The 12504-nt window shown below is 47.0% G+C and overlaps 1 protein-coding gene across 5 annotated transcripts in view; it reads left to right on the forward strand.

Moving 5' to 3' along the window:
- Positions 1-12504, forward strand: part of LSAMP (limbic system associated membrane protein) — a 1541410-nt gene that overhangs the window by 1477901 nt on the left and 51005 nt on the right. For 3 of the 5 annotated variants that reach the window (XM_075906364.2, XM_075906354.2, XM_075906357.2), the window contains exon 8: positions 1104-1220. In XM_075906364.2, coding sequence (XP_075762479.2) covers positions 1104-1174 — 71 coding nt within the window. In that variant the 3' untranslated portion in view covers positions 1175-1220. Of the gene's footprint in view, positions 1-1103; positions 1221-3074; positions 6626-12504 lie in introns of those variants that run through there. The other 2 variants (XM_089772436.1, XM_075906349.2) reach the window with 2 other exon arrangements.

The following is a 12504-nucleotide window of genomic DNA, read 5'->3' on the forward strand; positions in this document are numbered from 1 at the left end:
AGTTTGCCAGTTGCCACCATGGACCATCGATAGCTGTGAGCTTCCCAAAGCCCTGGCCTACCACCCTAATCAGGTGCTTGGTCTCTTTGCACCGATGACAATCAGTTGTGTTGCTGGGGGAAGGGGTAGCGGCACTGCAGGGTCAAGTATCAGAGGGGTAGCCATGTTAGCGTGGATCTGCAAAAGCAACAAGGAGTCCTGTGGCACCTTATAGACTAACAGATGTATTGACTGCTGGGTCAGCGTGACATCAGACCTCCGGTGGGAAATGGCAGGCACCAGTGGGGTGAGGAGGCAAAGGGAGAAGTTGTTCCTGGGCCTGGTGATCTAAAGAGGCCAGGGGCTCCTAGCTGCTGCTGCTTCAGAGGCAGTGGCCAGAGTCCTGAGCTCCCTTTAATTGCATCCGGAGTGCTGTTCTGAGGGCTGGGGGGAGGGTCCAACACCATGGGCCCAACAATGCTGAGGGATGGCTGCCCTGGCCCTGCCTCTTCTGCCCAAAATCCTGTCCGTCCCCCCACCACACACACACCTTGCCCAGTGGCCCACAGAAACTGTTCCTCTCTCCCCTTCCCTCGCCCCCCCCCGGGCTTTGGCCATGCTGCTGACTCGGCAAAGGATGCCCTAGAACAGATGTTCGCTGGTGCTCACTCCTTGGCCCCACCATGCCCCTGCTCACCCTGGAGTGTCTGAATACACCTATCCTTACGAGCATGCTGGATGTGATTCTGCAGAGGCATGGCTCCCACCCAGCTAGGCCAAGCTCTGTCGCTAACATCTGCGACATAAGAGAGAAGCCATGTGGATTTCACTGCAGCCAGTGAGCAGAAAATATTTCCCTACACATGTTTACCAGGTGCTGTTCTCTGTGCTGCTGTGGAGTTAGCTAATCACAGCCCTGTAGAATCTCTGGATCCCATATTGTCCCCCTCCCTGGTGCCCTCTTATTCTGCTAGAAGCAGTATCCTCTTCTCCCCCATCGCGCTTGATGGTAGGCATATTCTCTTTTATGGGAACTCTCCTCCCCACCCCCTTACTCTCAGGAGTACTTTATCTTATGTGACTTTGATCATCAACATCAGTAGCAGGAATTCTTTCCTTTGTAGCCCCCACCACAATGAGTTTTCCAGTGAGGAGACCAACAGTGAACACATCTGCATCCTGCTACGGTGACTAGCCAAGAGACCACAGTGCATCCTGTGTATACTCATGGTCCTGCCCAGGTATGTGTCCCAGAAAGATAACGATTCCATTGCAGCCTATCGTTACCGTCTGTTGTTGGCAAACTGGTTGGCTCTGATGCTGTATGGTTAGTAGAGGGCATGATGGTGTCTATAGAATGGCTGCCTTTGTCATCACCTGCATCAGTCAGAAACAAGTCTTTTTGGTAACCTCTCCCCTTGAGCACTACTTTTGCTCAGCATGTGTGTGGGTGGGGGGCAGAAGAGGGGCAAGGAGGGTGAGATGAGAGGTTTGGGTCTGCGTATGCCCTGGAGTAGCAGCTAAAAGAGGAATCAGCTCAACACAGCAGGAAAATAGATTTTAATGAACAAATTTAGGGGAATCATTCTCATTTTGTGGGTAATTCCCAGAGAACGAGGGAAAAGGCCTAAATGAAACCAATAAAACTGCAAATCCAGATTGAGATTCAATGCTGCAGCTGTGAGGGTGCCGGAAGCGAAGTAACTCTTGTTACTTTCACGTCAGCCATGGACTAGAAGGGGGGCTCACAGCAGGGTGGGAGGGAGGAGTATTGGCAGAGCAGTGTGAGTGAAACATGCAGGCTTTCACATGCCGGCTTTGGCTTTAGCTAATGCTGCCAATTCTCCATGTTTGTTTATTTGTATTGTCAAAATGCACTTAAAATCCACCTCACTTCCCCACCATCACTGAAAAGTTCAGAAGTAATAAAAGAGAGGCCAGAAAAACCCTGGCAGGCGCAGACTGTTTCCATTGACATTTTAAATGGTTATTTTTAATGGTACATTTAACTAATGCTAACTTAGCCATGGGAAGAGAATTTGGCCGTTAACATTGGCGTCTGTTTAACAAACTGAGGCTCTGCATTTGGTGAGGCGTGAGTATAACACCAATAATATTACTTGCTAACAGCCGACTCATTAGCATTAATTGCTGTGTTCACTACCACGTAGAGCATCCTGTGTCTATTAGAACATGTACTAGATGTATCTTATTCTCATTGGAAAAATGCATAGGAAATTATTATTGGAGTAGTCATATCAGCCAATGAATCTTTTACATTAGCAGTGTGTATTTTAACCCAGGATCTCCTGAAACGTAGGGAAGGTGACAAGATGGTTGGGGAGATTATGCCGGTGACATTTTCCAACTGGTGCTCTAGGGACAAAGGTGGCTAAATTGCAGCTATGAATGAGTTTGGGTGTGATCATAACCGAAGATGGTGAGAGAACTTCTTTACAGTCTCCCTGAAAAGCATTTCACGGTTCAGCCAAGATGGTCACGCTCTGCTCAACAGACACCTTGTCAGAAAGGGCAAGGCATAGGGAAGTATTGCAGGGCATGAGCTTCAGGCACAATTCTTCCTAGGACTGGAATAGCAGGGGGCTGCAAGACAGGACTGAGGGGCACTGGCAGAGCTGTGTGGCGAGCCCAGGGCTGGGATAGCAGGGGAAGGAGGATGGCTGCAGGACAGGAGCGAGGGGCACTGGCAGGGCTGCGTGGCGAGCCCAGGGCTGGGATAGCAGGGGGCTGCAGGGCAGTACTATGGAGCACTGGCATGGCTGTGGGCACGGGGGGAGCTCAGTGCCAGACTAGCAGGGGTTGCAGGGCAGGACTGAGGGGCACAGGCAGAGCTGTGTGGGGAGCCCGGGACTGGAATAGCAGGGGTCTGCAGGCCAGGAATCAGGGGCATTGGCAGAGCTGTGTAGAGCAGCTTCTACACTCTGCTAACTTCCCCACAAATCCCTTCCTGTGTATCACATTCCCTCTGTGAAACACCACATTGTCTGGCCAGACTATTTCTGCTTTACCAGTCTTGTTTTCATGAGCACAGCTGACTAAATCCACCTGTTCCAACCCTCTATCCGATTTTACAGATGATTTCTAAGACGAGGATTAGCAGAAGAGTAAATCAGCACAGAATCCTTTCGTATTCGTTCTAGGTTTGCTGCAGCCATCAACGCATGGTGGAGTTAAAGCCAATCAGACAATGTATCTCCGGAGACATTCTGGGATGAGACACTTCAGCTGGTGTAAATCAGCACAGCAGTATTGAAGTCAGTGGAGCTGTGCCTGTTTACATTGGCTGAGAATCTGACTCCTTGTTTCTGAACAGCAAGAGACAGTGTATCTGAGTCACCACTGTGTTTTTCCAGCTTTCTGCCAGCGTAACTGACACAGACTGGGGTAATGCAGTTCTGAATCAGACCTTCTGTTTTTATATCTACTCCAGGCATATCCAACCTCCTTCAGACCTCTGGAAAGCAGAGGACCCCCCACACCTAACTTATGGCTCCAAACGTGGCACTTCACTTCTGAATCTGGACCTGAACCTGGATTCAAATTTCACAACCCATAGCAAAGCCCATTTTGGGGACATTAGATTCGGGGGAAGGATCTTGGCTTTGTTGTTGAGGCATAACACTGTGGAAAGTCCTTTCTGACATGGTTTTGTGTCCCTCTGGACATGGCATTGAAATGAGTGTAAGTGTAAACACTGATCAAATGTTACTGGGAGTGGGCTGTACCTCTGGGAGAAAGCATTTGCTGCTGTTGTAGACACAGGCTGGGAACAAGAACCCCTGCTATCCATGTCAATGGGGGGAGGGTATGGGGAGTGTCCTTCTGAGACCGCTAGATCCGAGTAACATGTCCTGGTTGCAGCTTAGTGATCATGGAGTTAACAAACCAAGAAGCACTAAAGAGCTTGTTGGCAGGAGAAGAAAATACAGCTGAGCTTTGTCTATCCTGGCAATTGTAGACAAACTTGTCGTTCACCATTGCGTAAACCCCTGCTCCCTCCGAAACCACTGCAGTAAGTGGCAGTGTAAACAGTGTGTTGTCAGCCCGAGCGCTCTCCTCTCAACAGTGCAAACCCCACTCTTAGGCAGTGACAGGATTTACACTGCTTGACGTTTAGCAACACAGCCATGTCACTAAAAGCTGTGTAGTGTAGACATAGCCTGAAGCACTTTGTGCTGCTAATGATCAGTTCGATGTGACAAAACCAGCACAAGAGAGGCAAATGCAAACTTGATTCAAGAGGCACTGAGAGACAAAACTGCAATGAAAAGCACAGGAGGTTAACTCCATAGCAATGAAACTTTCTCTCCCTGGAGCCCATGATTCTCGCAGTGCCTGTCTGTGCACCCTCCCATTTTTCACCCCCCCCCCCCTTCTCCCTCTTGCTCTCTCTTACGTAATCACTACAGCTGGGAAGGCACTTACTCAGATCAAATGTGTGAGTTTGCTTTCATGTGATCCTTTTTTATTCACTCTGTTATGCATGAGCTCTTGTTTTACTTGGAACTTCTCAGAAAGCGTCCCGGGTGCCCCTGTGAACAGAATCTGTCATCGCGCAATTGTTCTCATGAACTTACTTTCTCTAGGGTCTAATTTTTCCCTGGTAAAGTTTCCTCCATGCCTAAATTTCTGCCTGGGGGCATCCACACAGCCACCTAAGTCCTGAGGGTGCAAAATCGCTCATTGCTGAGTCATGCCTAAGCTGCAGCAAGACTCACCAACTAGCCATTCCCCTTCCAGATGGCCTCTCCGGCCTGAGGTAGTAGGCCTTCTCAGATCACACCTAATCTCTTCCCCCCCCCCCCCCCCCAAAATAAAGCAGCTGTGGTAGTGGTGCCCCCTCATGCTCAATGGCCAGAGCTTGCCTCTATTATGTGGGAGTCCCAGGTTAAAAGTCCCTTCCGTGCCTGGTTTGGAACAGGGATTGAAACCTAGGTCTCCTACCTTCCAGCTGTGTGCACTGTCTGGGTGATACATTGTCTGGGAGTGGATTCCTTTCTGTCTTTCCTATTCAAGCAATTCTACTTTGTCATCACTATTTCACTAGTCATTGGAGCAGGGCCTGGGTCTCAGGTGCATGCCGTAACCACTAGGCTGACCAACAGCTGACACGTGTTCACAGAAACCCGTATGTTTTAGTGAATTTCAAATAATGAGCAGATTAGTCTAAATCCAAGTCTGGTTGCAGGTGGTTTGTGAACTGAAAGTCACGAAGGTCATTCAGTAAATGGTTTGCAGTGAGACCATCTTTCTTTCTCTCGTACACACGTACATAGGTGTGCCCTCCTCGCTCTCGTCTCTGTTTTAAACCAGCTATCTGCTTCACTGGTGTTAATACTGCATTCCCCCAATCATTCTCAAAAGGCTGCTGATGTTCTCTCTCCCTTGCTCCAGCCTTCTGTCACCAGCCCTCTCCCTCTCACTGGCTGTCTTTGATGAGCCCACATGAGCAGTTTGGCTCTCATTCATTATGTAGGAAGCCAGGAACCTCCCTTCTTGCGGCAGCCAAACTGTAGAAGCACAGCGCTTGAACGCAGCTACAGGACATGCTTGAATTGGGAAACAGCTAATGAGGTTGGGCTGCTGCAGTACGCGGAAGGCGAGGGAAACATCTCTTGATTGTATTTCTTGGCACCTTGTGTCATCTCTTTGCACCCACTTTGTCCCAGTGTTCAATGCTGCCTTTCTGATGCAGCAGCGTTTTATGCCCACCTTGCAGAGGTATGATGTGGAGGGTAACAGAGAATGAACCGGATGTTTCTAAAAAATGTAAAGCAAGAGTAAGGATACCTTTTGGGAAATGGACTCTGCTCCTCTGTGTGTCTGAGGGGTGCTGGCTCAATAGGTTTCAAGGCAGAGAAGGTAGCTAAAAGAACAGGGGAGAGAAAATGGCTTCTGGTCCCAGCGAGGCTTAATGGCAGAGGCATGGTGGTCCTGCAGTGAGAATAGCCACCGAGAGATCTGCCAGTCCAGATGAGGCACTCAGTTGTGAGCATAAGCAGCGTGGGATGGAAAGTGAGACCCTCTCCTTTCCAGTCATCCCTCCTTTAGTCTCTCCTATCACCCTTTTCTTCATTACCCATTTCGTCACAGTACCTAGCGGATGGTAAGGGAGACACAGCCACACACAAATTCACACAGAGGCACTGATAGGTCCTGCCTCCCGATGCGCATCTACTCACAAAGGGCATACACGTAAATCCACACCGTTGCAAGAAGATGTATCCATACATCACAAGGATCAACACACAGGCATACAAAACCCCCACACAAAGATAACACCCTCTCTCAGACCCAAAAAATTGCATAAATGTTGTGTGAGGAGTGGACATGTTCCACAAATGAGTCAGGAAATTCACAATAAGGGTATTCAAAGAAAACTCAAGTCTGTCTTCCCCCTAGCACTCATGCATTACAAAGCTCTGCCTTGCACTGCAGAATCACATACCATACTGCAAACCCGTATGCAATAATATAAAATACCGTGGATGTTCATCTCATGATTAAAGAGGTAACTTTGCCTTTCCGTGATAATTGTATGGTATTATGTACCGAGTATTCATGGTATGTTTTCTAGTATGATGGGATCATGTAATGAAAAACATAAAAGTTATGCTTCCCTCTGTACTTCTCTCACTGTTTGAATCTCAATCTTAAGATAGTTTTCTGCCTCTAGTTGCCTTTGTTTGATTTTTAAAAAATTAAAGACAAAGTATGTTTTTAAAAATGAAAAATAAATCAAAACTAAAGGAGTAAACTAGAAATGTTTTATAAATAGGAAAGGTATTCGAGAGAGAGAAGGGTATAATGGAAATCTGACCTCAGGCATCATGTTAATATCACTACCAAAATGGAATAATATGATTTAAAGAGTATAATGTAGTTCTTTCAATTTGGTGGCCAGCTCTTATTCTACCCTTTATCTGATCAGCTTCAGAGCTGCATTTTGGTTTATAAATGTAGAGCATTTACATGAAAACATAATAAAAAAACCACTACTGCTGAGTAAGTGCTTGCTGGCCAGAGAATGTTAAAAGACAGCAGATCTTGATGTGGCCAATGCAGAATATAGAAAGGTTATTTAGAGCAAAATAGAAAGTGGGAACCCACTGGTTTTGATGGTTGCAGATTGTTGATGTGATGCAGTAAAATGGTATTACATGATCTTGTATAATGTGGTGGAAAAGGGGACAAGGGGAGTACATAAACAGAATCCCCAGCTAACCATACAGGTGCATACCATCCACCCTGTTGAGCAATCAAGAAATTGAACCAGGGACCTCTAGCTCTAGAAGCATAAATCTGTAGAGCTTGAAGTGAAGAGCCATCTCCTGGCACCGTGTCAGATTAGGCACAGAGCAAGGAGTAGTGAGTCATATACCTAGAGTGTGCGGCATGGTTCCCAACCACCTTTCCCAATGCCTTGTGCAGGAGGGGAGAGGGAACTCGCTGGGCTCTTTGGCAAGCTACAAGTTCAAAGTTTTTATGTGAAGAGCAGCTGTGAGAGTAGCTACACTATGAGCCAAAGAAACAGCGAGAACAGCTGTTCCTAGTTAGAAGGGCTAAGAGAGGAGGAATAAGAGGTAGGCTTAGCTCACCTGTGAGCTTTTTGGGCTCTGTTTGCAATTATAAAAGACTGATTTATTGGATGGTGGACCTCAGGGGAAGGTTGAGAGAGAGACAGATCTAGTGTGGGGGGGAGGTAGTTGAGAGAGAGACATTTGCTCCCCCAAGATGTGAGCCTTACTTGTGATATGTATTTTAATGGGTTCTCTACATTTGTTCTCTACATTTGAATTGTTCTCTACATTTTCCCCCACAAAATAAGCACCTCAGAACAGTCACTAATCTCTGACTTCCTTGGACTCAAAAAGACCTATGTGCACTTCCATGCTATACCACAGCCTTCCTACTGGATGCTGGGAATTTCTCTTAGGGCTATTGCTACAAAGGGAGTTGCATGCACAGATGTTCTGGCTGACCTGTAGGTGCTTGAAGTCCCCAGAAATCTGTTTCTACAAGCAAAATCTGCATGGCACCTACATTTCTACTGCTGAGTACAAGCAAAGCCACCTAAGTCCTGATGCTATCGAGCTGCTAGACCCTGAAGCCCCAGCGGGACTCTCAGATGAGGTAACACTGCATATCTTGCCTGGAGAATTTGATCCAGTCAGGGTTCTCAGAGGCATTGGGACCTACAAAAGGCACAGTTGATGGGCTGGTGGTTGTAGCATCCTGGGGGCTAGCCCACTCCCCTAAGATTAGGACTGGAGTGAGAATGTTTCCCTGACCTAGTGGTTAGTGCACTGACCTGATGTAGCCAGACAGGAACCCCCCTTGTAACATCCATTTTTGCTTGCTTGGAGCATGCAGGGCACACAGAACAGAAGACCCAGGCTGCTGTGACCATGAATGGCTGTAAACAGAGATATGCCAATTGCTGACCAAGAGGCTGCCAAGCAGTGTCCTTGACTTAACCCATATTGATACGAACACACAGCCGTCCGCAGGGGGAGGAATCTCTCGCCCAGTAAAAAACAGTCTAGTACTCACAATTTAGTTATCTCTCTTGCAAGTGTAAATTAACTTGAAACTTGCTTGTAAGAACTGGCGCCACAAAACGGACCAGTAGAATTTGGCCTCTTAGATAAGAAAGAGGATACGGGCCCCCAGGGGTATAAAGATGGGTCCAGCAGCACATTTTCTCTGAGTGTCAATCTACCATCTATCTGCTGGTCGAGGTAGGTGTTTGATCTCCCGAGGTTCCAAGGGGACGCCCACCTCGTATTCGTCTTTCCTAGGAATTGAGAGACCGGCCCTGGCCTGACACGCTGGAGTCGAGAGGCACAGAAAGGGGTAAAAATTGTATCTGGATGTGGTCCTTTGTTTAAGTATATATATACATAGACTTAGAGCTCTTTAAAGATTAAGCTGTCACTTGGTACGATTATTTCTATTTTCTATCTTTACCTTTTTCCTGTAATCATTTTTAAGATATATATATATGCTAGCATTTAAGAAATAGAGCAATAGCCATTGTAACCATATGATTTATAAGCTTCTTTAATAAACCTGTAACTGTTTAAACTTTAATCTAACTCCTTCAGTTGCTGTAATAGAACCAAGCACAATTTAAAAGAACTTCAGCCGGTCATAAAGGGACAGACATAGGGAGAGCTTGGGCGTTTGGATCTGTGTCACTCCCAGGTGACAGTTGGGGCACTTTTCAGCCTTCCCCAGGCTGCCCGCTGCGAAGGAATCCTGTGTTCTAGCAGCTAAAATCTAAGGTGTAATAAGCTCTTCCTATATAACGGGGCGTCTGTTGGCCTGCTGGCCACCCTCTGCGAAGGGACCCCGGTCCTAACAGTAAAGACACGGACGTTAAATCTTTTCTCGGAAACATACACACACACACTGCCCTGACCGTCGGCTGACACCTGGGCTCCAGTCCCTGCATGGTGAACGTTACCTTTGTTTTTCATATAAAATGGAAGAACTTAAAGTGCAGAGATTGAGTGAGCCCTAACCCAGATTATCCTGTAACATAGGTGGGTGCATAACTGGCTGGATAACCGTTCTCAGAGAGTAGTTATTAACAGTTCACGGTCACAGTCATGCTGGAAGGGCAATAACAAGTGGAGTTTCACAGGGGTCTGTTTTGGGATGGGTTCTGTTCAATATCTTCAGTGATTTAGATGATGGCATAGAGAGTACGCTTATTAAGTTTGCGGATGATACCTAGCGGGAGAGGTTGCAAGTGCTCTGGAGGATAGGGTCATAATTCAAAATGATCTGGACAAACTGGAGAAATGGTCTGAGGTAAATAGGATGAAATTTAATAAGGACAAATGCAAAGTACTCGACTTAGAATAGAACAATCCATTTCACACACACGTCAAGGAAGGAGTACTGCAAAAAGGGATCTAGGGGGTTATAGTGGACCACAAGCTAAATATGACTCAATAGTGTGATACTGTTGCAAAAAAAGCAAACCTGATTCTGGGACGCATGAACAGGAGTACTGTGAGCAAGACACGAGAAGTCATTCTTCCGCTCTACTCTGCGCTGATTAGGCCTCAATTGGAGAATTGTGTTCAGTTCTGGGCACCACATTTCAAGAAAAATGTGGAGAAATTGGAGATGGTCCAGTGAAGAGCAACAAGAATGATTAAAGGTCTAGAAAACATGACCTGTGAGGGAAGACTGAAGGAATTGGGCTTGTTTAGTTCAGAAAGGAGAAGACTGAGGGGGGACATGATAGCGGTTTTCAGGTATCTAAACGGGTGTTAGAGGGAGGAAGGGGGGAAATTGTTCTCCTTGGCCTCTGATGATAGGACAAGAAGCAATGGGCTTAAATTGCAGCAAGGGAGGTTTAAGTTGGACATTAGGAAAAACTTCCTGTCAGGGTGGTTAGACACTGGAATAAATTGCCTAGGGAGATTGTGGAATCTCCATCACTGGAGATATTTAAGAACAGGTTAGACAGACGCCTATTGGGGATGATCTAGATGGTGCTTGGTCCTGCCGTGAGGGCAGGGGATGGACATGATGACCTCTCAAGGTCCCTTCCAGTTCTAGGATTCTATGATAACCTTGTGGTTGGGTCACTCCTCTCATAGGTGAAGATGTGGATTCAAGTCCCTGTTTGAAGTGAGGCAGAGCAGGGGTGTTCGAACCTGCATTTTCCATGTCTTGGGTCAGGGTGTAAAAAGGTTACCTGTTAACTGGTGAGCATTGGCCTTACCAGCATGCTTACCTGGTAATTGGTTCAGCAAAGGGCCGGGCTGGAGAAACCCCCTGCCTGTGGCAGGCTGGCTGGCCAGATTCCTGCTGCACAGTTAACCATTTAAACAATTATAATTATATCCTTCAACTGGTTACCTTTTTTACCAGATATTTGCATCCCTACTCTTGGGTGAGTGTGCCAGATCATTGTGTGTGAGGGAGGCAGCTGTGGTTGGTGGATGTCCAATGAGATCAGTGGGGAATGATCCATTTGTGGGGCTACCAGGACTGAGGCACTCAGCAGCTCTACGGCACCTGGAGTGAAGCAGCGGTAGGCATCTCGGGGGGTGTTATCTGTGGGAACTAAAGTGCCTAAAAGCATCAGGACAGCTGAACAGGGGGATTGAGAGGATCTGAATTACAAGCTTAAAACCCCTAAATCAGCGGTCAGATGTCTATGTGCTTGTGAAAATCCCACTAGGGCTAGATCCACAAAGAAATGTAGGTGCCTCTTTCCAACTGGTTTCAGTGGGAACTTGGGCACATAGGTACTTTGGAGGGTCCCTCTGAGTACAGTAAAGGCAGTACTTACATGACTTTACAGATCTGGCCATTGGCCTCTTTGTGTCTGTTTCTCAGGTGTAACATGGGGATACCAACTCTGCCCTGCCTCACAGGGATATTGTGAGGATCAATATATTGATGTTTTGGGAGTTCTCGGATATTACTCTGACAGAGGCCATAAACCTACTGAGTTACCTATTCATCAATATTAAGGTGAGAAGAGACCCCTTTAGATCTAGTCCAGCCCAAGACCAGAGCCACTCTAGTCTGGCACCCTTGGGACCTGACCAATGTCAAACCAGAGAATTTGCTGAACCCCAGGAGGTCAATATGGTTTAGCAGCATTAGCAGCACTTCCACTGCTCACTGGGCTCTTAGAAGACATTTGGGGATAAATAACAGCACAGAACACTGAGAGCCAGGACTGGGGTCTGCAAACATACCTTATGGGACTGCCGGAAACTTGGCTACGCCCATGTTAAGTGGGCATCCAGCTAACTGAAATCATGCCAGACCACGGATCGTGCCCAACTAGAGAGGTTCAGCCTGAATTATTAAGGCTATGCTTTGATTAGCTGAGCCATTGGCCAACTGACCAGTCTGTTTTGGAGCAACCTAGATTTACTTCACATCCCAACTAGTCATTGTCTGTGCACTTGTGTGACCACAAACCTGCTCATAGGAATAGTCCCAAATAGTGAATAAAATGGGGCCAGGGAGATTGAGTGCAGTGGTTTGGGCCATTTGCAAAATACATCATGTGAATGGGAAAAGGGCATATCCTCTGTACAGTCCAGTCTGGATGCACACATCTGTGTCTGGTTCTGTGTGTGGATGCACACATCTGTGTCTTGCTGTGTACCTCGGGTGGGGTGTTCATGGACATTTTCCTGGTTCAGCAAGGATTTGTTGGTCATCTCGTTTCTGTATTGCAAGCTGATTAGCCATTGCAGGCTGATTCTGACCCTACTGTCTGTACTGAAAAAAAGCCTCAGAGTGCACTAATGGGATTTTATGGCATTTATGCAGAGCACAGTAGAGTGAGAAATGGCTTTTCTGGTCCTGGGCTGCTTGCTCTCACAGCTCGGCTACAGAACAAATGACGAGATAAATGATGTAGCCCGGCGCATTTTAAAGGCTTTTGATCTGCCCAGCATGTTGAAAGACCATTGCTTTGAACTTTGCTATTAGATAAGCCAAATGGAAAGGAGGTGG

Source organism: Pelodiscus sinensis, chromosome 1 (genome assembly GCF_052426305.1).
Source record: "Pelodiscus sinensis isolate ZL-2025 chromosome 1, ASM5242630v1, whole genome shotgun sequence".
Lineage (NCBI taxonomy): Eukaryota > Metazoa > Chordata > Testudines > Trionychidae > Pelodiscus > Pelodiscus sinensis.